The 27,885-nt window shown below is 36.9% G+C and overlaps 1 protein-coding gene across 2 annotated transcripts; it reads right to left on the reverse strand.

The window, feature by feature from the left end:
• Positions 1–487: 487 nt before the first annotated feature.
• NRBF2 (nuclear receptor binding factor 2) lies at positions 488–27,864 on the reverse strand. 2 transcript variants are annotated; one of them, XM_017672785.3, is made up of 3 exons: positions 27,630–27,864; positions 8,727–8,767; positions 488–4,123 (listed from the first exon to the last, which is right to left on the reverse strand). In XM_017672785.3, the coding sequence occupies exons 1-3, from the start codon at positions 27,712–27,714 to the stop codon at positions 3,413–3,415; spliced, it is 837 nt and encodes a 278-aa protein (XP_017528274.1). In that variant the 5' UTR covers positions 27,715–27,864; the 3' UTR covers positions 488–3,412. The 2 variants fall into 2 exon arrangements, with proteins under 2 accessions (XP_017528274.1, XP_036858897.2); XM_037003002.2 differs by lacking the exon at positions 27,630–27,864 and adding an exon at positions 13,740–13,824.
• Between the last annotated feature and the right edge of the window lie 21 nt (positions 27,865–27,885).

Consider the following 27,885-nt stretch of genomic DNA (forward strand, 5'->3'; position numbering starts at 1 on the left):
ACCCCTTTATCATTATGATGTAATGTCCTTGTCTCTTGTGACTTTGTTTTGAGTCTATTTTGTATGATACAAGTACTGCAACTCCTGCTTTTTCTCCCTATCATTTGCATGAAATATCTTTTTCCATCCCTTTACTTTTAGTCTATGTATATCTTTGGGTTTAAAGTGAGTCTCTTGTAGGCAGCATATAGATGGGTGCTGTTTTTTTATCCATTCAGTGACTCTATGTCTTTTGATTGGCAGACCACTGACATTTAGGGTGATTGATAGGTATGTATTTATTGACATTGCAGGCTTTAGATTTGTGGTTACCAAGGTTCAAGGTTAACTTCCTTACTATCTAAGAGTCTAACTTAACTCACTTAATATGCTATTGATAAAGATCACTTTTGATCTTTACATATATATAGCCTACTACTCTAGAATGACTCAAAAAATATTAGTACTTCATGTCTTGCCTCTTTACAAATAGACTGTAAACACCCTGTGACAGACTGCCTCACACTTTTATTCATCTTCACCTTTTAAAACTTTAATCACAGTTCCCAGAAATTAAAAATGTATACCACAGAAAATGGCTATTTTATATTTACAATGGAGCATAAGGACAAATACAACTTTCCCCAGGTGGTCTCAAACTTCTCTTTGGGAAGCAGAGTAGCTAAGGTGCAATGGTATAATGTATAACTGAAGAGAAATCTGAATGACCATGTCCCATGGCCAAAGTAGGAAAATTAGGCAACACAGTTTTCCCCCCAATCCCCTTGTTAAAGACAGCACAGGACTACTGCTCATACCTCTTTACTCTTAGCTCTGCTCCCAATCTGGTTTAAAACTTCACATAAATCATAATCTTTGGGGCTTCAATTTGTTTCTTTATAAAGTAATAGGTCTTAAAGGTCCTAAAAATTTTGACATCCAAAACATTTTTAAGACAAAAAAGTACCTAGAGGTGTTAAAAGAAGAAAGATAATATATATTCAACATTTTGAACTGATTTACCTAGAGACAAAATATTTATTACTTCAACAACCTTGATGAAACACTGGATAGAGAATTATTTTGAAGAAACTATGTTGAGAATACCTTCTTCCTATTCCCTTTTAAGCAATGCTCTCCAGGAAGTATCAATTACCATGGTTACCATGACACTATACCTAGACTGTTACTACATAGTACTTACTTTCAGAAATATTTGTCATTCTGTAAGAAGCTGAAAATAAGAACTCAGGGAGGGCTAGAATTTCTGGGCTTCTTAATGTTCAGCTAGTTATTTGGGCTCAATAGCAAGAGGCCACCACTGAGTAAGGAAGGGCAGGAGCCTGCTAGCTTCCCATACAAGCATAAGGCATTGGTATTTAATGGAAGCAAGCTATCCTCAGACCCCTTTCAGTGCCTTAAGCTAGACAGCAAAGACACCAGAAAACCTAAAACCCCAGCTAGGAGATGGGCCATGTGCCCAGACACTCAGTCCTAACAACAAATAAAACAAGTGTTTTGTTGTAGTTACCGTGTCATCTTCATCAAAACGCACATACATTCCATTAATAAATTCAAACACAAAACTTAAAAGACCAGATTAATAAACTAGAACACTAAATAGTGTTAACAGCTTCAAGGACAATAGAAAAGTTAAATTATTCCACTTAACATGCATTTGTTACAGAAATGCAAAGCACTAGTCCTGTAAAATAAATGTCAAATTGCTAAAAGTAATGGGAAGGTAAGACAGGGAAGGAGGGGAGAAGGCAGTGGTAGAAAAGGAGGGTGATACAGGGTGTTCATGTCAAAACATAAAGCTCATTCTTAAAAAGAAATGACTAGGCTAATGGTTTATTTTTGGCACAAGCTTTTAAATCTGACGTTTTATATGAAAGGTTAGGCAAACAAAATATTTTCAGAGTCAGGGATACTACAACACTCAGATGGACAAATTGACAGATTTTGACAGAGAATAGAACTCTTTAAGGTATTTTAAGAAGCTGGTTTATTCTGGTTTCATCTCAGCAAGATGAGACAGGTAAAAAAATGTGACGTCTGCATGGTCCCTTTATCTCATCCTACTTCTCCTAGTCATCGCTAGACGTATGAGCCCAATACTACTCTTTCAACACAGCAGTCCGATTCCCTCAGGAGAGGCATGCACTCTTCATCTGACTGTCACTCCCGTAACTCCACACAATAAACTAAGTATATGCTTTAAACACACCCAGTGGCTTGTACCCAGATGTTCCACTTATATCCTTGTCCTCTTCTTCCAGCTCCCGGCACATTACTGGACTCTGCAGAGAGAATGCCTGTGTGGTACTTTGCAAGCACTAAGCTCTGACTGGGGAGCAGGTGCGCCAGGGACAGTGGAATCCAGCCTGAGTATTTGCCATGTGTGTAGAGCAAGAAAAAGGTTAGGAACACATTTAAACCTCCTTGTTTTAGGAACTTCCTTGTTTTTTCACTCTAGTAGGGAAAACTGACTACAAAACACTAAAGAAAATCTTTAACATAGCAAAGTAATCATTTGACAGAATCTCCTCAAAATTATTGTTCAAAATTTACAACATAGAAGCCATAGAAAATTTGCTTTATAACTACCAACCACATTCAACAAAGGTATAAAACACAATTACTTTATTGATTTCTTACAATCAAATACTGCCAGCTAACAAGTACTTCCACTCATGCATCATTAAAAATAAAAGGCTACTTCCTTGGTATTTTCAAATGATGCATTATACAATAAACAAAAAGAGTTAGAACTTAAAATGCACCCTGATTAATTATGTAAACTGGTAATCTTTTTAAAAAGCATAACTAATAATTTGGTTCCTTTCTTCATAAAATGGAAATTTAAATATTTCTCCTGATAGTCTTGAGGTTATTGTCATGTCATGAGTAGTGCAAAGTGTAGCACACAGAGCTTCATCTAGAAAGGTGTGTCTTACACACCTCATCACACAGATGAAATGTGCTTAACAAAATGCATGATAGAAAGCATGTTTCAAATACAAGGCAGCCCATCGGGCCACCATATTATTTAGGTTTTGCATTATCATTTATGGCATTATAGATTAATTACACATAACATACTTTTATACATTTTAACCCTGAAGATAAGAAAAACAATTCTTTCTTGAAAAATCATTCCAGGTAGTCATTTGGTTTGTATCAGGAGAAAGTGAACCTCCGGAAGTTCAGTGTCTGCCAAGTGTGGAATCATTAGCTCAAGTCAAAAAATCAGATATGTGACATATTTCACAGTGAGTGTTTCCCAAGTTCTGGCGTGCCTCCTCTTCCCCCTGCAGTACATGCCAAATGATGGAGCATCTCCGGGACTATCTTTGCACATGGTTGCCCTTTTTTTTTTTGCTGGATTAACCATATTATTGTATTGTTTCCTCTTCAATGGCCTTCCAATTCAATTATTCATAAGTCCTTTAAGAATATCCTCAGAAAGCTCCATAAGGGGAAGTTCTGGAGATGGAAAATCCAAGGGCGGAAGATTGGGGATTGGAATATCCTTGGCTTTCCCAGTACTTGCTGCAAACTTCTGCCAGGTTGAAGAGGCTGCATCACTTTCTGAATGTGGTGGCAAGCTCCATAACTCCGACTTTTCTACAAAATCAGCATCTACATCCAGCTCCTTTTCTATTGGGCCTTTTAGAAGTCTGGCCTTTTCAGCCCTTAGTTGTTTATTTTCTTTCCTTAATTTTTCATTCTCAGCCACAAGGAATTCCACATGCCTCTTCAAATCTGCAATTTTGGTTGCCTGCTCCTCTATAATTGTTTTATCATCTTTTGGGGCTTTGCTTCCAATGAATGGCTCTATTGGCTCACTCCTCTGCTGAAGTAAAAATAGTAGTGTGTCTGGATCTCTGTCAAAGACGCCCTTAATTTCAGGCAGGTGTTTCTCTGGGGAAGGGCTGTATGTCTGAGAGAGAAGGGGACTCTGGCCCTCTGCATCTTCAGCAGAGGGTTTGTGAGATGCCTGAAGATGGGCAGCCACATCCTTGTCTGTGCTCTGCTGGGCTTTCAATCTTTCCTCCCGCTTTGCCCTCTTCCATCTCTCTTGGATGAGGAGGAGCTGTTTCATGTGACTATCCCTTTGCAGTTCCAGTGATAAATGAGCCTAGTATATGGAACAAAAGGTACAATTGAATATTTTAAGTCTCCTTAGTAATGTCTAAAAAATACTATTTCAAATTCTTCCTTTCTGAATAATCCAATAAAACTTAAAATTTATAATCTATATTCACAATGCAATAGAACATTAAAATTTTTTCAAAAATTGTATTAGGTATCAGCCAGGCCAGTGGTCCAGCCATGCCCACAATCATGTCCATAGCAATTGTAGCCCCACCACAACAGGATGGCACATGGAGCTCACACAGGGGATACCCCTGGAGCACCTGGCTCAGGTGGTGTGGTGGGACTGTGCTTCTGGGCCCCATACGACATCTACATAAGGCCACTCCTTCAAGACTAGGAGATGCAGCTGAACTACCTAATACAGAGAAACAACACAGAAAGGCAAGATGAGGAGACAAAGAAATATATTCTAAATGGAAGAATAAGACAAATCCTCAAAAAAAGAATCAATGGGAAAAGAGAAGCAATTACACAATGAAGAATTCAAATTAATGGTTATAAAGGTACTTATTGAACTCAGGAGAAGAACAGATGAAAACAGAACTTCAGCAGATTGAAAATATAAGTAAGTACCAATCAGAGCTAAACAGTTAGAGAAATGAAAAATACTCTAGAGAGAATAAAGATCAGGTAAGATGATAGAGAACAACAAGTATGCAACTGGAAGAAAGGAGAGCAGAAATCATCAAAACTGAACAGCAGAAAGAAAAAAAAATGTATTAAGTGAATATAGTTTAAGGAACCCATAAGACAACATCAAGTGTACTAAAATTCACAATGTCAGAGATCAAACAAGGAAGCGAGAAAAATGGCATAAAACTTACAAGAAAAACAACTGAAGAGTTCCCTAACCTGGAGAATCTGTATGCTCATCTATATGCTGCCTACAAGAGACTCAGTAAAGACCTAAAGACATACACAGACTGAAAGTGAATGATGGAAAAAGATTATCCATGCAAATAATATGGAGAAAAAACAGGGGTTTCAGTACTTGTATCAGACAAAATGAACTGCAAAACAAGTAATGTAACAAAAGACAAAGAAGGACATTACATAATGAAAAAGGGACCAGTCCAACAAGGGGTTATAACCATTATAAACATCTGTGCACACAAAACATAAGCACCTATATGTAAAACAAATACTAACAGAACTACAGGGGGGAAATAGACTGAAACTCATACATATTAGGGGACTTAAACAGACCACTTACATCAATAGAGCAAACTAACAAAAATAAATAAGGAAACAGAGGCACTGAACACCACATTAGATCAAATGGACTTTGATCAGATAGCTACAGAACACTGCATTCAAAAGCAGCAGGTATACATATTTCTTCTCAAGTGTACATGGAACATTCTCCAGAACAGATGACAGCCTCAATAAATTCAAAAAGACTGAAATTGTATCAAGCAACTTCTCAGGCCATAATGGTATAAAACTAGAAATAAATTACACAAGAAACCAAAAAGCCCACAAACACATAAAGGCTAAACTACACACTTCTAAATTATCAACAGGTCAATGAACAAATCAAAACAATCTAGCAATACCTGGAGACAAATGAAAACAAAAATAAACCAATCTAAAATTTGTGGGACATTGGCAAAAGTGGTTCTAAGAGGGAAGTACACAGCAATACCAGCCTACCTCAAGGAACAGGAACAGTCCCAAATAAACAGTCTAAACTCACAATTAAAGAACTAGAAAATGAAGAGCAAATGAAACCCAAAGTTAGTAGTAGGAGTGACATAATAAAGATCAGGCAGAAATAGAGAAGAATAAAACATAAAAAAAAAAATCAAAACCAAGAGCTGGCTCTTTGAGAAGATAAACAAAATAGATAAACCCCAACCAGACTTTTCAAGAAAAAAAGAGAATACACAAATAAACAAAATCAGAAATGAAAAAGGAATAGTCACAATGGATACCACAGAAATATACAAATCATTAGAGAATTCTATGAAAAATCATATGCTAATAATTTGGACAACCTAAAACAAATGGACAAATTCCTAGAAAAGTACAACCTCCCAAGACCCAGGAAGAAACAAAATCTGAACAGACCAACTACCAGTAACAAATCTGAACTGGTAAGCAAAAAAAATCCCAAAAAACAAAAGTCAAGAACAAGATGGCTTCAGAGTTGAATTTTACCAAATGTTTAATAGGAGTTAATACCCACCCTTAAATATTCCAAAAAGTAGAAGAGGGAATACTTCCCAACTTATTCTAGGAGGACCGCATAGGTCTAATAACAAAACCAGAAGACAGGATGTCCACTCTCACTTCATTCAACATAGTACTGGAGTCAATCAGACACAGCAAAGAGATAAAAGGTATCCAAATCAGTGTGATATCACCTCACACCAGTTAGAATGGCCACCATCCAAAAAAGGAATAACAAGTGCTTGCAAGGGAACCCTCCTACACTGCTGGTGGAAATGTAAATTGGTGCAGCCACTGTGGAAAGCAGTATGAAGGTTCCTCATAAACTAAAAACAGAAATGCCATAAGATTCAGTAATTCCACTTTTGGAATTTACCTTAAGAAAACAAAATCCCTGATTCAAAAAGATACATACACCCCTATGTTTACTGCTGTATTATGTATAATAGCCAGCTTATGGAAGCAACCTTAGTGCCCATCAATAGATGAATGGATAAAGATGATGTGGTACACTAAGGAATATTATTCAGCCATAAGAAAACTAAATCCTGCCATTTGTGACAACATGGACAGTCCTAGAGGGTATTATGCTAAGTGACTAAGTCAGGCAGACAAAGACAAATACCATATGATTTCACTTATCTGTGAAATAGAAAAACAAAGAAAATACAATGTACAAAAGAGCAGTAAATTCAGACACTGAGAAGTGACTGGTGGTTATCAAGGGGGAGGGGCTGAGGTGGGTAAGTGGGTGGGGAGACAGAGGGGGATAGTTACAAAATTCTCAATCATAATTTAAGCTGATCTCAAGGATGATAGTATAGCATAAAGAATGTATCCAATGATTCTGTAACATCTTCCTATGCTACCAGACAGTGAATGTACTAATGGGGGTGAGGATTTAACAATATAGGTAACTGTTGAACCACTGTGTTGCATACTTGAAACCAATTTAAGATTGTATATCAACTATACTTCAATTTAAAAAAACAGAAGTTATGTTTATGAATAATATTATTAAATAAAAATGACCATTAGATAATAAAGCATGATTTAAGACTATGTTGCATATTATCTCAGTTATGTATATATACACACAAATGACAAGAATTAGAAGAAAAAATATTGATGTGTTATCTTCAGGTGGTGGAACTGTCACTCTTACCTTTTTTTTTTAACACATTTATGTATTATGTATATTTTCTATGGTGAATATTTAAGTTTTTTTTGTCAGTGAGTGTTCACAGAAACTTTATGTTAACAATTTTCCACTCGTAAAAGTAATAATACTTTTTGTAGTTTATGTGAAAAAAAAACCTTAATATTTTCTTTAAAATACTGTCTGGCATTATGTCAACCACACTGTATTTTAAAAGACATTGTAAATGAGAAAAACACTGAAGTCCAAAAAATTACAATGTGATTTAAATTAGAATTCTATTCAACCTGGTATGGTTAAAAAATATAGTAATTCTTTCTAGGTAAGCCAACATTTTCATTCATAAACAGAACACTACTCATTCAGGAAGTCAGAAGTCCTATTCCAAATCAACACAATGAATCAAACCTTTTTTGAACATGCCTTACCCCTCTGCCATGCCATTTGTACTCAGCTTAAAATTAGTTAACTTTCCTCTTCAGACATTAATTCTACAACTAGCTGAAAAGTCTCAATCAGCAGGCTGTTCAGAGAACTTAATGCATGTCTGTAATACTCGGGCAGCATGAACAATTCTATACAAAAAAGTACATCTATACAAAAAAGAGAACCCAGCTTTCAGGTTCTCTTGGTTCACTTTGAGGAACTGGTGTTTTTCCCCCTCTGTCACTGATACCCCTTGCAAAAAGAGTCTTAATTCATTCAACAAACATTTACTAAGTACCTTCTATGTACCCATCACTTTTATAATCAGGAAATCATCTTTGGATAAAAATTTATCTTTGAATAAAGGCACTTTTAAAACCTAAACAGGTCTTCTCCCAAACACAAAAGACAATTTAAAGACATTGGTGAAACAAAGTTTCAAGTACCACAATTGCTTAGGAGTTCAGGAAAACATAAATTCAGATTTAGATTTTGTTTGACAAGCAAAGGGAAGGCCAACTGGTTTTCCCTTGGCCAGGCCTGCTTACTTTTTGTGAGCTAATGGTCAAATGAGCTACAAGTAAAGCCCTAAGATGGGTCACATACTGACAGACCTGAAATGTGTGAGAATCAAATAACCACTAGAAAAAAGACAGAAGTTTCTATATGCCATGTCTGTTGTTAAACAGCATCATTTAGTTTCAATTTTCTTTCCAAAATTTTTGACTGTAGAGTTTTAAGAGGGGCCCAATGCTTTATACACAACTCAAATCTCCAAGGGAAAATCCTTCTAACCCTTGTTGCAAATATTATGAAATTGTCTCACCTGCTCAGATTTTGTCAGCTTCATGGCTTCAGAAAGATATGCTGGTTAAAAAAAGAAGAAGGCACATCAACACGAGTGTCACCATTTTGGAATTAACAGATCAACGGAAGAATTTTAATATTCCTCATACTACAAAGAGAAGAAGTCTTAGAACCAATTCTACTACATAGTTACCCAGTCCCTAAAAAAGAAACGCAAAAGAGATTTTTTAAAAAGGATGGGATTCTTAACTTCTCCAAAAAAAGATGTCAGTGGTAATCAAAGATAGATATTGCTTACTGCATCTTGAAGGGGTTTGTTCCTTAAAATCCCTGTAGATTTCACAATTAAGATGATGACCTAATCAGAAATAAAGGCTGAACGTTTCAAACCCCATTATTCATTATAATCACAAAAGATCAAGAGACTGATTATCAATTATTTTTTACCCACATGAATACCTGGACTATATCATTTTGGCCTCCTACAGAACTATTTTTCTTGAATTGTTCCTAAGCTATATGCCATCATCTTACTATAAATTAGGTAATTTAAAAGCCCTAAGAACTTGACATATTTATAGTAAACAAGTTGTTGAGGACAGTATAATGTCATTTATAAAGGCCATAAATGGTCAATAACTCATAATTTCTGTCTGATCTTCGGATCAGTTCCTGGGTGACTTAATTTGTTTGAATTTAAATAGTATAAAAATCTCTAATTTTCCAGTTTGAACTGACTGCTAGAAAGCCTAGGGCACCAAGCTCTCCCTCTATCAACTACACAAAAACTCATAGTGAATTTTGTGAACTATAATACTTCCAGTCCTTCCCCACTTTTATCTTTCTATGGATTCCTCATGTACTTTTTTAAATATTTTGTTGTATTCCTCTATAAATCCTTTTATATTCTGTCTGAAACAAGATGGGGTATAAATAACAGTACTATAATAATAGATTATACACAATCTCCATTTTTTTTCTCTTGTTTACCATAAACTTTTAGTATCTCTCATTCCTATATTAAGTTCCTTTTGGCCTTTTTGCAGATATTACAAGGCACTGCTTTCTACCTAGTCTTAATCCAAATATTTTAATGGTTTTCTGAGTTGATGACTTAGAATGTTGTCTTTAATAGACTCTTTAAGATAGATTAACTAGAGGCTCCCTTCCCAATAGAAAACACAACTTGATTATATAGCCTTTGTTCTAGCCATAATCTTTTTTCCTCAACCTTTTGTCTTTTATTCTTATTCTCAATCTGTTTAGCTGCAAATAGATTATTTCTTCTCCTTTTGTTCATGTTTAAGTCTGCTGAGACATTCTATTACTGCTCTGACAGTGTGGATGAATTTCTCTAGACATCCCTATTATGTCATATGTATTTGTCTCCCAGTCCAAACCACAGTTGGCTTTAAATCCACTTTCTTAAAAACACTATGGTTAAACTATGGTTAAACCAATTGCAATATCTCCCTTTATATAACTCTGAAACTGTAACATGACAGAAGAGGATACCCAAGAACACCAAGTTTCCAAACCACAAAGAATTCGACAAGAGTCATGCTGTCATTTAAAGTATTTCCCACATTTCAATTTAAAATCTGGGCCTTAAAAAATAAAAAGTTATGTTAAAAGAAAAACAATGCTTAATCTGACTACCTGCTCATGGATTTACTCCAAAGGCATAACAGGAATAAATGCCATCAGTACAAAAATTTAGGAAGGGAATACTTACCACAGAAAAATCTAACAATTCTGGTTAAACTGTCTCCTTCAACTATGATGCAAAGCTAGTCAAAGTAGGAATTAAGTAAATGATGGGCAAAAGGAACTAAGAAAATCTGAAGAATCTATTCTTAAAATAACATTTATTACTACTCTATTGTGAATTTGTTAAACTGGTACCAAAGTATGAAGTATACAGCCTACATGCACACATGCAGTAAAACACTGGTTTCAGGGACAAAGACTGGCTCTGAATCACCTTCATGTTAGTCTCAGGGAAGGTCCAGGTCAAGATGTGTTTTCAACCACATATAAACACTATGCACTCTGAGGTCTGTTCATCTTCTGAAATGTTCATTTTGAATTCTAAGCATTATTTAGGGCTATTACCAACTTCCCATTTAAGCTTTTGCTACTTTTGCACTGTTTAAGAAAAAAATGAAACCACTTAGGAAACCAAACTCATTGGACTGGCAAGAATTACAACAATGCAGTTACAGCTGCTATTCAAGGGTCTAAAGTCACAGATTTTTCCAACCATGTCATGCTGAATCCTTGGGAGTTTATGGCTTCTTAAACTTTCTATTTTTCAATATAGGATAGTAAAACATGAACTCCTCCTCCCTACCTCCTGCCAGATGTAAAGAGATTTTTTTCTTCCAGATTTGGTATCTCAGTTTATCTGGCAAATGAATGCTCATATGCTGAATTTCATCTAATTCAGCCACTACCATCTCAGGAGTAATCCTACCTGTCCTCAAGAGGAAAGACAAATCAAGTAGCCTGTTTTATTTCAACACATTTACAACAAAACCATTATCAGAACACTATAAAGTACAAAGGCTATGAGTCCTTAGCTATGTAATCTTGGGGTAAATTTTTAGTCTCAGAATCTCCTCTGATCACTGACAGTTGGACACAGAGGCCCCTGCTTTTGACCTTGAAGTTCTCTCTGTTCAGGCTTTCCTTCCTATCAGTCTTTCTCAGATAATGATCTTTTCCTGTCATACTTCTAAATGAAATCCAAATACTAAGTTCCTTCCTCTCAGAATATATCCACATCCATACCCTCAAAACACTTCTGCTATAAGCCCTAGATTTAAGTCCATCTGGAAAATACTGAACTTGTTATAACCACATTAATTTTCAAATTAGCATTACATTCACAACTCCACTCTAAAACACAACGAAGGCTATTTTTAACAGTCTAAACCACAGATCTGCTCAGTGGGATTACCTAATCACACTTAAATTCTATCTCCACAATTAAAGCTAATGGGATCCAACAGCCTGCCTTTATCTTTTCTACTCCTAAGAATGTCACAGAATTTAGATATAGAGAAAAGTAGGGAGAGGCATTTAAAATCCAACATAACTTTTAAGTCTTCAAATAAACACAGGGATATAGATCAGCAATGAAAAGAAACCTTTTCCCTTTTATATATTCAGAATGTCCTACTGATCAATGCACAACATATGCTGGTCACTCCATTTTAACATACATTATATATGTATAACCATAACCACTGTGGGCTACTAAAGGAAAGGCATCATTTTACTGTGGCATTAACCCACAACATTGTTTTGTTAATGAGTAAAGTACATTGTCTTTTCTTTATAGTACTACAAATTAAACTTAATTCATAACAAAATATTGTTTAAGGAAGATTTAAAGAGCACCAGCTGCCAAGTTTAATGCTGTGTAAAGCTCCCAAAAAACTCACCATAAAAATCCACAAAGATTTATGGAGTACACACTACATGCTCAGCCCTACAGTTGAAGGGGTACACATCTAATCCAATTCTTTAAAAATAAGACTTGAAATTTTCTATGAAAATTACTGTTGTAGGCAAAAATCACTGATGTAAGAGGACTTATCCAAAGCAGTGTCTGCTGTGTAGTCTGTATTTCAGCAGTAAGGCAGTCCTGGAGGGGCAGACTGCCAGGAAAGAACATGGCTTTGATCATCATACTAGAGAGAAGAACACAGACCCAACATGCTGTTACTGCTGGGCTAACTCACCACACTAGGGCTTAACACCTAAACTAACTACCTTCAACTTATCCCAGACATGCAATTGTCAGGAATTTTCTGGTTAGCATCGGTAAGGTAATGTCACACATGACCTCTCCATCCACAAAGGGAGATGAAGTCATCCACCTAATGAGACCCTCACCCTGACCTCCCACAGAGCATCGCAATGTGTATAGCATGATCCTTTAGGACACTCACTAGATGTATCCATGCCACACTGCTTGATGTATTGATAAACATAACTTTTCATGCACACATCTCCTGCTACAGAAAAGGTGTTTAAGATGTCTCCAGACGAATAGGCTTTAGTACAGTTTAACAGAGCACACTCAAGGGCTGCTCTCAGGTCACGGTCCTTACTCAGTAACACTATGAATAAATTTTTATCTTTTTTAAATTACATAGTAGTCATGTTGATTTCAGTTGACAGTCATATTGGCCTGGAGGGAAAGGAAGGTACCTTCCTCTTGCAGAAAGACTGCAGGGCTTGGTCTAAGAAAGGTGGCTACACCTATGCAGCCTGAGTAAAACACCCCCTCCCCAAAGCTTTTAAAGTTTGTTACACAGTCAACAGACAGCAGCCTGAACAAAACAGACCCCAAAAATCTATTTCTGAATTCAACATACAGTAGGTTGTGTTGGCTGACTGGGATAAAATGAGGTGTTAGATAAGAAGCCACCAATTCTAAATTTCATACCTCTAAGTAAGCTATCATCAGCATAGTGCAATAGGCAAGAAATGTATAGTTGCAATAGTCAGAAGGGAAGCTAAAGAAAGACCATACATAGGAAAGAGTTTTGGTAAGTCTTATATTATCAGCATCTTACAAAACAGAAATGCAAGGAAAATTAATTGGTTGGAATCATTAGTTATTATTTTCAGAACCCAAAATGGCTAACTATCTGGAATCCAGATTCCTTTTCTCTAATTAGGTGAAGTGACGGACTTCTCTCAATCACTTCTGTCTTTATGTATCTTCAGACTCAGAGAGCTGTATCCAGCAATCATTTACCAATATGGCATATGCAGTCTCCATAGGTTAGAAAGTAGACTGGGTCAGGAGGAGCTGGGAAATCCAACACACACGTGAGAAACAATCCACGTGTACATTCTGGTGGGTCAGTAGTATCCACCTTGTATATACAGGGCAACCACACAACATTTATAATTACTGGTGTGATTTCCCTTCTACTGAAGTGTTTGAGAGATACCGGAGAAGATAAATTGTCCTCCAGTTTTAGACTCAGTATTTCTTTAAAAGAATACTTACCTGAAGCCTTTTTGTGACAAGAAATAGCCTCTTCGTATTTCCCTGCAGCTAATAAACGATCTGCTCGTCTGCTCTGTTGATGAGCCTAAAAGACAAACATTCATAAGTACCTCTGAATCATAAAAAAAGACAGACATAAAAAAAAGCTTTTAAGAAAATAAACATTGGTATTTGTTGCCATACATCAAACTATCACAACTGTTATCTGTAACTAGGGCAACCTAATGGATAGCTCCTTCAACTATAGCATCTGAAAGGATTACACTTCTCTCAACTCTACTAATAAAGAATCACGGTTAACACCAGGCACATAAATCCTTCAGTGACCCATGGTCTTCCATTCTTCAGAGATTAACCAAGAGTTACAATCATATACTGTTACTCAAAATGTGTATTTTCTTGATTTCTAACATGCTCCTTTCAAAACAAAAGTTATTGTGTAGAAACTTTCACTAATAGTAGTTTAGAAACAACAACCAAGAAATTACTTATCACATAGAAAAATTCAAACTTCTCTTGTATCAACTTTTTCTTCCCTTTCAATATTAAAGTTTGCTATTTATGTCTTTAAGATAAAAAATGTGTACATGGTATGGCTGAGCAATTTATGATGCCAATATTTAATACTATGGTAGAGATTTTTTCAGGTACAACTCATCAAAACAACAGATAAATTCCTAAGTTCTGAAAGCAAATGACCTATGTGCCCCTCAAGGTAAACGGATTAAATAAATAGTCACTGGCCTCCTTAGATTTGTATTACACTTCAAGGATTACAACTTTATGAATGTATTTCCTACTTTTACATAAGAGTAGAAAAGAGTCCAACAGACTCACAGGGGTCACATATCCTATATAAGATTATCGAGTTACCAGATGAGGATACAAATGAACAGCTATATACAGTCTTCTAACTAGTGTAATGTTTTAACAAACTCAAGAGATGATTTAGCAAAGGTTCTGTAAAGAAAAGCAAAAAGCACTGTATACCCATGTCCAGAGCAGCATTATTCACAACAGTCAAAATATGGAAGCAATCCAAATGTCCAACAATACATGAGTGGATGAACACAACGTGGTATAAACCTTCAACAGTATTATTCAGCCTTAAAACGGAAAGAGATCCTGATACATGCTACAACATGGATGAACTCTTGAGAACATTAAACTACGAATGAAATAACCACTTACAAAAAGACAAACACCATATGATCCCAATAATATGAAGTATCGAAAGTAGTCAAACTCACAGAAACACAAAGTAGGTAGTGGTTGAGAGGAGGAGCTGGGGTTTAGTGGATGTAGAGTTTCAGTTTTGCAAATGAAAAAGTCCTGGAGATCTGTTGCACAACAATGTAAACATACTTAACAATACTGAACTGCATGCTTAAAAATGGTATCGAGGATACCATTAAAAAACGAAAAGCAAATCTGTTGTCAGATGTAAAGTGATTTACCTCAAATAATTTTCAAAAAATGTGACACTAATGCCTCATATACTTCAGAGAATCACTTCTGCAACTGAGGTTAGAAATATTCTGGGCATGTTTGCAAATCATGTTCAGTGTAAAAAAGGTGAAAAAAAAAGCAGAAAACAGCACTGCAGCAATGCCTGCTATTTATATATTTCCCAGTTCTATTTTTGTAAGGAAGAAGCAACACTCTTAAAAGATCATCCCTTTCAACTGTTTCAGAGGCTTTTTATTCTTCAAATAGTAACTAAACAAACTTTTTCTCTTAAGTATCATTTTACTCATAAAAATAATGGGTAACAAGAAATGACTCAGGGATTAAATTAATTCTAGCCATGGAGCCTTGGACTGGGCAAAAAATATGTTCTGAACACAGATTTCATAGTACCCAGAATGATACAGATCTTTTGGGAAGAGAATGTATATGATAGAGACTATATATGATAAAGAAAGCTAAGTTATGATTGTCTTGCCTCATGGGGACTGCCCACAGGCAAGTTAACTCTGGATTCGGTGAGACCGAATAACAACAATGGAACATGGAACGTTAGGCGTAAAAAAGGTTTATACCAAGCTTTTCTCATGGTGGCAGGTCCAGCGCTGGAATCACATCTGCCTCTGGGACATTTGCAATCTGTCTGTCTCTGCCTTCCAGGGAGAGCAATGGGTGGAGATCTTGATATAGTAACACTGACTATAATGCTCACTGCTAATGGGTGTGAAAGCATTAGCCCATGCAGTAGGCCAATTACATCATCAAGTAGTTTAGGGATGGGTGAGGGTCTTGGCCATAGGAACTTTCATTTTCCCTACAATGATCAACACAGTATCTCTAGTGAACATGTTCTTACAGTATAGTTAAAGCAGGCGGCACTCATTAACAAGGTTGGGGCAGGGAAGAATAAAAGGTGACTGTAGGTGACTACCTTTCTGAGCTTTGAAAAAAGCCCTACATAAGAAAACAAATCTCTGAAATTCTGTAATATCTCCTAACTATGGATGGCAAAGCACAGATCCAGCCCTACCAAGAACCCAAGACTCTGGGCTCAAGTCCTAGCTCTCCCACTAAATCAGTCAAGTTATTTCATCATTTAGGGCCTCTTTTCTCACCTGTAAGATTGTTATCAGATCAAATCCGTGCTTCTCAAGTTTTAATGGAACAAATCACCTGAAGATCTAGTTAAAATTAAGATTCTGATCTAAGGGTTATGGAGTAAGGTGCAAGATTCTACCCAGGTGCTGCCAAAGCTGCTGGCTCTTGGACACTTTGAGAAGAAAGGATGAAATGCTACCTGAGGCTACCTCACTCTAATGTTGTGTCTCTATCATCTTTGTCTCTAACGGCATTCATCACTTTCTACTTTGTATTTTAAACTTCCTAATTTTATGTCAAGCTCCATAACAACACAAAATGTTTCTTAAACACCAAAGAAAACAAACAGAAAGTTCTCTAACTGTGAGAACAAGACCTTAGAGGTCTCCTGACTCTCAAAACCAATCTAAGTCCAATTTCTGATCATTCTGCCATTTAAAGAGTTTCATCTCATTTAAAAACAAATATATGTACTGTAGGTTGACACCACAGCTATCAAATTTCCTATTAAAAAAATGCAGTTCCTACCAAGTTCTTCTTAGTCACCCAGCAAGTACAAGTTCTAGAGAGAGCTTGACTGTATAGGTTCAAATCTCAACTTGAACACTTATTAGACACACGTATTTGTCTCCTAACTTTCGGCCTAAGTTTTCTCAAGTCTAAATGAGAAAGTTGTGAAAATTAAACTAGTTAAAAGAAAATAAACACATTGGAGGTGACTGTCATCAAAAGGTTTACAATGTAGCTTGGTGGACTGGACTAAATTGCATTTTTTAAAACTGAAGATATTGTAGAAAATTTAATTTGGTGTAGTAATTCTTACTTTTAATACATTCTTTAAAGATCTACTTAATATTAAAATTGACCTCTCTTTAAATATTGTTCTTGGTAGAATCACAGTCATTAAAGTAATAAGTCCATAAATGTTTCTTTGGTAATTGAAAATAAAACAGAAACAAGAAGCAATTGAAATGCAAAGGTTTGTTAGAGGTTCTAAAAGCCATTTTAGCTAGTTCTGATAACATGTTTCTCTGCTGGAAGTATTTCAAGAAGCACTTTTTATGGAAAAGCCTTTATCTCAATATTTCTTATTCATTCAGAAAAGATAAAGCACACTCTATTGTTTGAGTGATTTCACTAACAATTCAAATAATATTTTAAGCCAAGAATGAATCTAGTTTGGGTATTAAACTAATTGGGCTGGAATTCTATTTACTTTCTTCTTAAATAAAGTGTCAAGATATATGAGGATAATGCTAAGACAGAAAAGGTAATATAACACTCTTTAAGAATTTCATTAGCCCATCTCCCTGGTTGATATATGAAAATAAGCTTAATTTTATCTGTTTTAACCTTCTGGATTTCTTATAAAGTTACATAAATCTGATTCATAAAAATCAGTATTTTCTTTTCCATCTTAAATATTTTTCCCATTATGTCACAATTTACTTATCTTTAGTAGTTGCCTCCTTTAGGATTAGTTTTTTTAATTGATATAATTGACATATAACATTATATTAGTTTCATATATACAACACTTGGTATGTGTACATATTGCAAAATAATCACAGTAAATCTTGTTAACATTTGACACCATACAGTTACAACAAAATTTTATTTCATCTCAGGAGAACATTTAAGATCTACAATCTTAACAACTTTCAAACTTGCAATATAGTATTACTAACTATAGTCATCACCCTGTCCTTTACATCCCCAAGATTTACTTATAACTGGAAGTTTGTATACCTTCTGCACCTCTTCCATTTTCCCCATCCCCCACCTACTGCCTCTGGCAACCACTAATCTGTTCTCTGAGATTATATGGTGTTTATCTTTCTCTGACTTATTCAATTAGCATAATGTCCTCAAGATTCAACTATGTTCTTGCAAATGGCAAGATTTCATTCTTTTTTTATGGCCAAATAATATTCCATTGCATATAAATACTATATCCTCTGTATCCATTCATCCATCAGTGGACACTCAGGCTGTTTCTGTATCTTGGCTATTATAAACAATGCTGCAATGAGCATGGGAGTTTATATATCTTTTCAAGTTAGCTTTTCCATTTTTGTTGGACAATACACAAAAGTGAACTTGCTGGATGATATGTTATTTCTATTTTTAATTTTTTGAAGAAACTCCATACTGTTTTCTAATGGCTGCACTGATCTACATTCCCACCCTTTACTCTGCACAGGGATTCCTTTTCCTCCACATCCTCACCAACACTTGTTATTTCTTGTCTTTTTGATAATAACAATTCTACCAGGGGTGAGGTGACATATCATTGTGATTTTGATTTGCATTTTCTTGATGGGTTAGTGATGTTGAGCACCCTTTCATATGACTGTTGGCCATCTGAATGTCTTCATTGGAAATGGTCTATTCAAGTCCTTTGCCCATTTTTTTATTGGCTTGGCATTTTGTTTACTGAGTTGGATGAGTTCCCCGTATATTTTGGATATTAATCCTTTATCAGATATATAGTTTGCAAATATTTTCCAATTCAAAAGGTTGTCTTTTCATTTTGTTGATTTCCTTTGCTGTGCAGAAGCTTGTTAGTTTGATGTAGTTCCACACACAGCATTTTGCCTTCTTTGTTGATTCAATTCTTATTTTCTCTGCTTCTCTAACAATTGTGTTAAGCAGCTTACGCTGTGGCTTCTAATGACACCTCCTGGTATCTACACTCTTATGTAATCTTTCTTCTTCAAATGTGGGCTGGGCCTAGTGACTTACATCCAGGAAACAGAACAGAGCAAAGGTGATAGGATGTTACTACCATAATCAGGTTACAAGACTGTCACCTCCAGTCTTGTACAAGACTACAACCTCCATCAGGTTACAAGACTCTCTCTTTTTGCTCAGTTTAACAAAGCCAACAGTCAGGTTGTAAGCTGCACTAGGAAGGCTCACATGTAAAGGACTGAGGGTGGCCTGCCAACAGCCAGCATGGAACTGAAGTCTTCAATACAAAAGCCCTCAGGAACTGAATCTTGTCATCAAACATGCAAGTGAGCTTGGAAGCAGCTCCTAGTCCAGTGGAGCCTTCAAATGGGACCATAGCTCCAGCTGACACCTTAATTGCAGCCTTGAGACAGACCCTGAAGCAAAAGACACAGCTAAGCCATGCCCTTTTTCCTGCCTCACAGAAACTCAGAAAACGAGTATGTGTTATATTAAGCTGCTAAAATTTGGAAAAAATCATTCCTTGGAGATAATACAGGTTTGTTTCCAGACTACCGTAATAAAGCAAATATTGAAATGAAGTTAGTCAAATGAATTTTTTGGCTTCCTAGTATATTTATGTTTATGCTATACTATAGTCTATCACAGGGTACAGTAGCATTATGTCTAAAAAATCAATGTACGCAAGTTAATTTTAAAATACTTTATCCTAGGTAGTATATACAGAGAAGACAGGTAATGACTCTATAGCATCTAACTATGCTGATGGACAGTGACTGTAATGGGGTATCTGAGGGGGACTTGATAATAGGGGGAGTCTAGTAACCATAAGGTCGCTCCAGTAATTGTACATTAATGATATCACACACACAAAAAAACTTTATCCTAAAAAATACTAACCATCATCTGAACTTGCAGTGAGTTGTATTTTTGTTGGTGGAAGATCTCATCTCAATGTTGATGGCTGGGCTGCTGACTGATCAACGTGGTAGTTGATGAAAGCTGGGGTGGCTGGGGTAGCTGGGGCAATTTCTTAAAATAGGACAAAAATGAAGTTTGTCCCATCAACTGACTCTTCCTTTCACAAACAAATGATTCCTCTGTAGCATGCGATGCTGTTTGACAGCATTTTAACACAATAAAACTTTCAAAATCGGGATCAATCGTCTCAAATTCTGCCAGTAAGTTTATATAATATTCTAAATCCTTTGTTGTCATTTCAACAATCTTCATTGTATCTTCACCAGGAGTAGATTCTATCTCAAGAAACAACTTTGTTTATTCATCCATAAGAAGCAACTTTTCAGCCATTCTATTTTGACCATGACATTGCAGCAATTCAGTCACATTTTCAGACTTCACTTCTAATTCTAGTTCTCTTGGTATTTCACATCCAGTTACTTCCTCCAATGAAGTCCTGAACCCCTCAAAGTCATCCATGAGGGTTGGAATCAACCTCTTCCACACTCCTGTAAATGTTGGTATTTGGACCTCTTCCATGAATCACAAATGTTCTGAATGGCATCTAGCAATGGTGAATCCTTTTCAGAAGGTTTTCAATTGACTGCCCAGATCCATAAGAGAAAACACTATTAGAGCAGTTTTAGTCTTACAAGATGTATTTCTTCAGTAAGACTCTAAAATCAACATGACTCCTTGATCCATGGGATATATTATGCTGCGTTAGCTGGCATGAAAGCAACATTCACCTTGTTTACACCTCCATCAGAGTTGTTTGGTGACCAGGTGCACTGTCAAAGAGCAGTAACCTTTTGAAAGTGATCCTTTTTTCTGAGCAGTAAATCTCAACATAGGAATAAAATATGCAGTAAACCATGTTGTAAATAGATGTGCTATCACCCAGGCTTTCTTGTTCCATTAATAGACCACAGGCAGGATAGTTGTAGCATAATTATTAAATAGGGCTCTAGTATTTTGAGAACGTCAAGGAGCACTGCCTTCAATTTAGTTACCAGCTGCATTAGGCCCATACAAGAGAGTTAGCCTGCCCCTGGAAGCTTTGAAGCCAACTGCTGACTTCTCTCTAGCTATTGAAGTCCTAGATGGCATCATCTTCTAATAGAAAGCTGTTTCATCTACACTGAAAATATGTTCCTTAGTGTAACCACATTCATTTACTACTATAGCTAGATCTCATGGATAACTCCCTGAAGCTTCTACATCAGCACCTGCTGTTTCACCTTGTACTTTCATGTTATGGAGATGGCTTTTTTCCTTAAACCTCATGAACCAACCTCTGTTAGCTTCAAACTTTTCTTCTGCAGCTTCCTCACCTTTCTCAGCCTTCAATGAAGAGTAAGGTCTTGCTCTGGATTAGGATGTTGTGACTGTTTTGATCTTCTATCCAGATCACCAAAACTCTCTCCATATCACACCAATAAAGCTTGTTTCACTTTCTTATTATTCGTGCATTCACTGGAGAAGAACTTAGAATTCCTTTGCATTCAAGGCTTGGCTATTTGGCACAAGAAGCCTAGCCTTTGGCCTATCTCATCTTTTGTCATGCCTTCCTCATTAAGCTGAATTACTTCTAGCTTTTGATTTAAAGTGAGAGACGTGTGATTCTTCCTACAATCTAAACACTTAGACGCCATCATAGCACTGACTGGCCTACCTTCATTATTGCTGTATCTCAGGGAATAGGGAGGCTCAGGAAGGGGGAGAGTGATGGGGAATGGCTGATCAGTGAAAGCAGTTAGAATACACACGTTTACCTACTAAGTTTGCCATCTTATATGGGCACAGTTTGTGGTGCTCCAAAACAATTACAACAGTAACATCAAGGATCACTGATCAAAGATCGCCATAAAATATAATTACAATGAAGAAGTTGAAATAGTGTAAGAATTACTAAATTATGACAGAGACACAAAGAGAGTAAATACTGTTGAAAACATAGTGTCAACAGACATTCAGGGCAGGGTTGCCTCAAACCTTCAATTTGTAAAAAATGCAGTTATCTGTGAAATACAATAAAGCAAAGAACAATAAAACAAAGTATGCCTGCTATTAATTTTTCCGGATATGTCTCCTCAAGTAAGGGAAACAAAAGCAAAAATAAACAAGTGGCTGCATCAAACTAAAAAGCTTCTGCACAGCACAGGAAATCACCAACAAATGGAAAGACAACCTACTGAAAGAAAGAAGATACTTGCAAATGATAAATCCAATAAGGGGCTAATATCCAAAACACATAAAGAACTCATCAACTCAACACCAAAAAACAATGTGATAAAAATAGGCAGAGGACCTGAATAGACATTTTCCAAAGAAGACATAGAAGGCCAACAGATACATGAAAATATGTTTCACATGGCTAATCATCAGGGAAATGCAAATCAAAACCACAATGAGATTATCACCTCACACCAGTCAGAATGGCTACTATCCAAAAGATAAGAAATAACAAGTATTGGTAAGGATGTGGAGAAAAAGGAACCCTCCTTCTCTGCTGGTGGGATTGCAGACTGGTGTAGCCACTATAGAAAGCAGTATGGAGATTTCTCAAAAACTTAAAAAACAGAAATAACATATGACCCAGCATATGGTTATTTTTACTTTTTGGGAATTTAGCCAAAGAAAACAAAATCACTAATCTGAAAAGATACATGCAGTCCTATGTTTGTCACAGCATTATTTACAATTGCCAGAATACTAAAACAACCTCAATGTCCACCAATACATGAATGAATAAAAAAGATGGAGCACATATTCACGCTATTTCATCCATCCAATCTCTAGGACATTTTAACCAGAATTTTCCCACTCCCTCTTGAGTAAAAATGAAAGCACAATACTACAAAATGTTCTAAAACTTTTATTCAAAGGCAAAACATCTTCAGAGTAAGTAATACATTACTTTGTGTGCCAGGAACAAACTCCTCCCCTGCTGAATGTCCTCCTCAAATAGCTAACTAGCACATTCCTTACCTGTCAACTGCTCTTCTTCCTAGGCAGTGGGTATGTCCCATGGGAGTTACTATATTCTTATATTACCTTGTTCCCTGAACACCTAAATAATATGTCCCACCAGATGTTCAAACTTAAGATACTGAGAGTATGTCAATAAAGTTTTAAGTGGTTATACCTAACGTGACATTCAGGAGTTAGCCAGGTGAAAAATGTACACACTGCAGAGAGAAGTAGTAAAGCAGTCAAGCCTGAAGAGACAAAAGGAAGAATCTGATCATCTTTGAGCCCTAGGTCCCATTATATTCTTAGACCCACCTACATTTTAATCCTGACTTTCCTGCACCTTTCTTTTGATTCCAGTAAAATATCCCTTTTGGCTTAAACTAATTTCAAGTGAGTTTCTATCACTTACAACGAACAAAAATCCTAACAATTACAACTAGATTATTAAGTAAGTGACTGCCCTCACCAAGTACTTTGTACTTCTACATGCAGCTTTAAAAATACAGGTTCAATATTACCCTCTTTCCCAAAGGAGAAGAATATTACTTTCTATTACTTTCCATTGATTCTGTGTCCTTGGGGAAAGCTCTATGTAAAGATAAAAAGAAAAGGAACACCACTCCAAACACAATATCCAAAATGCAGTAAAGGAAAATCTCCTGTACTTCTGAACCTTGCAGGAGGGTCTTAAACAGAGAACAAAGGAGAAACATCGTTTACTTCCTCTTTCCCAATCAATTCTTTATGAATCTCTTACAGGCGGGTAGTAGCTCCTAATAGTAAGTACAGAATTGACCAGCTAACTAATGTAGCGCTATTATACTTAACATAACAAGTCCAGTTTTCGATTTTAAATTTAAGGATCAATTTCTTCCACACACAGCTCTGCTGCATCTTTTTTTCTTCTTCAAGTTTCCAGTTTAGCTTGCCTTTTTTCAGAACTGCCACCATCTGCTGTGAAGACAAATTATAGGACGCAATCCACTAGTGGGTTGTGAAATCAATTTAGTGGGTCACAACCAGCATTTTAAACAATCTAATAGCAAACATTAGAGTGCATCATATATAGCATCATACATGGCATCATATAAAGTTAGTTTTAGGATTTTGTTTTAGGTGGAATTTATGGACACCCCTGCATTTTGCTCAGTTCCAAGAGGCAAATCTACAATGTAGCAGCTCTACAGTAATATACGCGTACGTATGTGTACTGGTCATTATGCAAAAATTTCTCATTGTGGGTCACAGTCAAAACAAATGGGCAGATAGTGATCTAACAGAGATATCAGTATTTATTTGGAGTCTTGTTTTCAAATCTCATTATCACCACTTACTCTGCATGTGATGCCTTCATCAGTAAAATGGGGGGCTATCGCATATTGTTACTAAGAAGACAAAATAGTTAATATATGTAAAGTGCCTGATGCCAACACCAGCACTTAGTAATCGTTGGATAAGCCTTGGTACTCTACCACTTTTCCCTACAGTGCTTCCATTAAGCCCAGCCTCACCTGCAACAGGATGAATTTTCCTTAAAATTTTTCAGGGCAACAAAGAAGTGGTTCAAACGGCCCTTTTTCTGAACCTTAAAGATTTTACTGCCAATATAATTAACATGGAATAATTACAGAGACTCCAGATATGTAGAAGGTCATTATTCTTTGGATCATGGTATCTGATTCCTTTTCTTAGAGAAGGGGAACTGACCACTCTAGAGGGAAGCTCAGTTACTCAACATTCTCAGTACCCTTATAAGGACCAAATACACTGTGGCCACACAGTTACATGGACCCTGTCCTTAAAGGTAAACAAAGCAGGAACAACAGTCATGTATAAATTAAGATATGACATCATTTTCCAAACAGGCAACAAAGAACTAGAAATTATTTCACACAAGTTTTGACACTTGCTATTAGCACTCATACTGCCAAAACAATATAAATGGAAAGAAATGTCTAAATATACACTCAGTAAATTTCTAAGGTTATAATTTTTCCATATTAAAAATTGACAAAAGAAAAAAACTGATGAAACAAAACATTCCATCAAAAATCTAGCTATTCTGTCCCCTCAATGGAAATGATTTACTTTATTTTCCTTTTGACCAACTTCAAAAACCAAAGAACTACAACACAGTATCTGTGCTACACATTAAAATGACTACTTCAGACTGGTCTCTCTGTACCTTAAAAATTCACTGTGAGGAAATAAACCTACAGGCCCCTACTGCAAAAATAAAAGAATCAATACTGGAGCAGAAGCATTAAATGTTGACACAGAATCTGCAGCTCAATATAGATAAGAATCACACTGAAATGAAAAGGATTAATGTACTCGATATAGAAGCACATTAATATAAGAGTAATATAAAATACATTAGTATAGAAGCATTATGTGAAAGAGGTCATGATATCAAAATAAGTTGTGATGCATAATGAATTTGAGTCACTGAACTAAGTAATTACTTAATTTCTGTCAGTCTAGGCTCATTTGCGAATCTGGGAAACAGTTCCACTGAAATCCAAGGATGCTCTGAGAACACATGATTATAAACCCAGGCACTGTATTTAAGACCTTATACAATCAACTGGACTACAATATGGTATCAATAGAAAAAGCTTGTATATACTACAGGGATTTTCAAAGGCACTCATTAAATCACAGCATTGACAACTATTCTCATGTCGAGTTAACTGGATACTAAACTGGACATCTGAAGACATACAAGAACATGACTGTCTTCAAAACAAACGTGTCTTCTAAAATGGACAACAAATTCAGAGGCTTGTCATTGGTACTTTGCAGCAGTTAAGATAATTTACGTAAATGTTAATATTAGCTCTATTGTTACCTTCCAATAAACAGCTAGGCTAGAATCCAGATCTTTCAAATCTCAAGTAGTTTAAGAATTCAAAATGCCAAGTTTCTGATACTTGGCCACATAAATTGTGTGGCTAAATTACGGAAGCTAGCCTGCTTAACAAGATTTTATTCAGAATTCTCCTGTATAAAAAGATAATACTGCTGCCACCATTTAATTTTTCCTAAACTGTTGACTCTGCTGCTCCATCTACAACTGTAACCAGTTCCAGTCTTCTCATAAACTACCACACACTAGTGGGGCAGTTGGCTGGAGTTATGCTGCAGCCAAATAAAGTGAAGCTAACTGGAACTGAACCAATGGTCGTTTTGAAAGGACACTTGAACTTTGAAGCACTTGCTAAACTGCTGGTTATTCTAATAATATTCCTGTGAAATTTCAGTTTTGAGCCACCCATTATATTTCATTACAAACTATAAATCACCTTAAAATCAAGAAAAGTGCAAAATGTTTTCCTGGTTTTTAAAAATTCACAAATCTATTCCAGTTATTTTTTTAAGAGTAAACAACTCTTACCAAAGGGGGCAGGGTTTGACTTAAAACTGGAGGCGCTTTTCAGATGAGCTACCCTGGCAGCAGTCACATGGGAACCACAATTTTTGGTGCTAGAATCTTAGGCTTTACAAGCTCAAGTCCTAACCTTTATTTTACAAGTGAAATTTTTAAATTAAGGTTATGATCTGGTTGTTGTAATAGCTAACTCTTACATGAAACTATGTACCAGGTAGTCTTTAAAGCCCTTTACACCTATTTATTCACCAATCCTCACACAACCAGAAACAGAATGTCAACTAATTTGCCCAAGGTCACACAGGTATTAAGTAACAAAGTCAGAATTCAAATCCAAGCAGTCTATACTCCTAAAATACCAGGCTCAACTGCTTCTATATCGAATGGCTTAAGTACAGCTTAGAGCTCTTCCACAACACCAGGGTTCAGAGTTCCCAACCTGAAAAACCAATTCTCCACTCGTTCTTTTTCCAATCTCACCATCGTAAATGAACTGCAAACCTGTGACTCTTAAAAGTTCCTTCTGTCAGTCTGAAACCTTAGGTAACATGACTTTTGTATCCAAAGTATATACTCTCTGGGAAACCAAAAGATGCAATGATCAGTCAGAAAGGAACTAGTGTTTCTCCTTGTTTTCATGGCAAAACCTGAAACGTCTAAAAGCAGAAGTAAATGGGCTATCAGTACTTTTTCTGAGAAAGGCAAACACCTACATAATTTCATGATGCCTAAAGTGATGAAACTGAGCTAAAAACAAGACGGACTTTTTTTTCTCAGCTGTCTCTACTTATCGAGAAAGGATACTCAATTTACGCATCTGAATGTAGGTGAGAAATGGGGGGTGGAAGGGAAGTATTACATCTCTCCCAAGTCGGGAGGCTCAGACTTCAGACCCTTTGCTACAAGTTAAAACCAGTATTCCACAATATTTCTGCCCTGGACGGCTTCAGAGGCTCTCCACGCTGCACGGAGGTGTTTACGTGGCGCTTAGAAGCATTTCCTCGGGCCCAGAGAGAGCAGGGCTGCCCCGGCTGGTAGGAGCCCCTAGCCCAGGGCCTTGCGGGAGGAGCGCCCGAAGCCGGCGGGAAAGGGGACGCGAGGGCTTCCCGCGGACCCCCGAGGGGATCGGCGCCTGGGTCCGCCGGTCTGAAGCCGCCGCTGGGCCACGCCAGCCTGCGTCGCCCCCCAGCCATTAGGACCACCGGCCCAAACCCGCCTCAGGGTCAGCGGCACGCCGCGGTCGGGACCGGACTCGAGGGGCCGAGGAGCCCGAGGGCGGACGCGCCCCTCTGTGGGCCACTCACCAGGTTGAGGGGTCCTTCCATTACTTCCATAGACCCCGGGGTAAACGGCGGCCTGAGGAAGGGGAGCAACGGCGCCGGGGCACATGGAGGGGTACAGTCTGAGGAAAGTGCTACGCTGCAGCGGCGACACGGGACCCTCTTCGCGCCTCAGGGGCCAGTAGTAGGCGCAGAGGGAGCAACTACACCACTTCCTTCTCCGACGCCGCAAGCCCGCCCCCTTCGCCGCTGGCACGTACGCGTCATGGCGTCACACGCG

Source organism: Manis javanica, chromosome 7, assembly GCF_040802235.1.
Source record: "Manis javanica isolate MJ-LG chromosome 7, MJ_LKY, whole genome shotgun sequence".
NCBI lineage: Eukaryota > Metazoa > Chordata > Mammalia > Pholidota > Manidae > Manis > Manis javanica.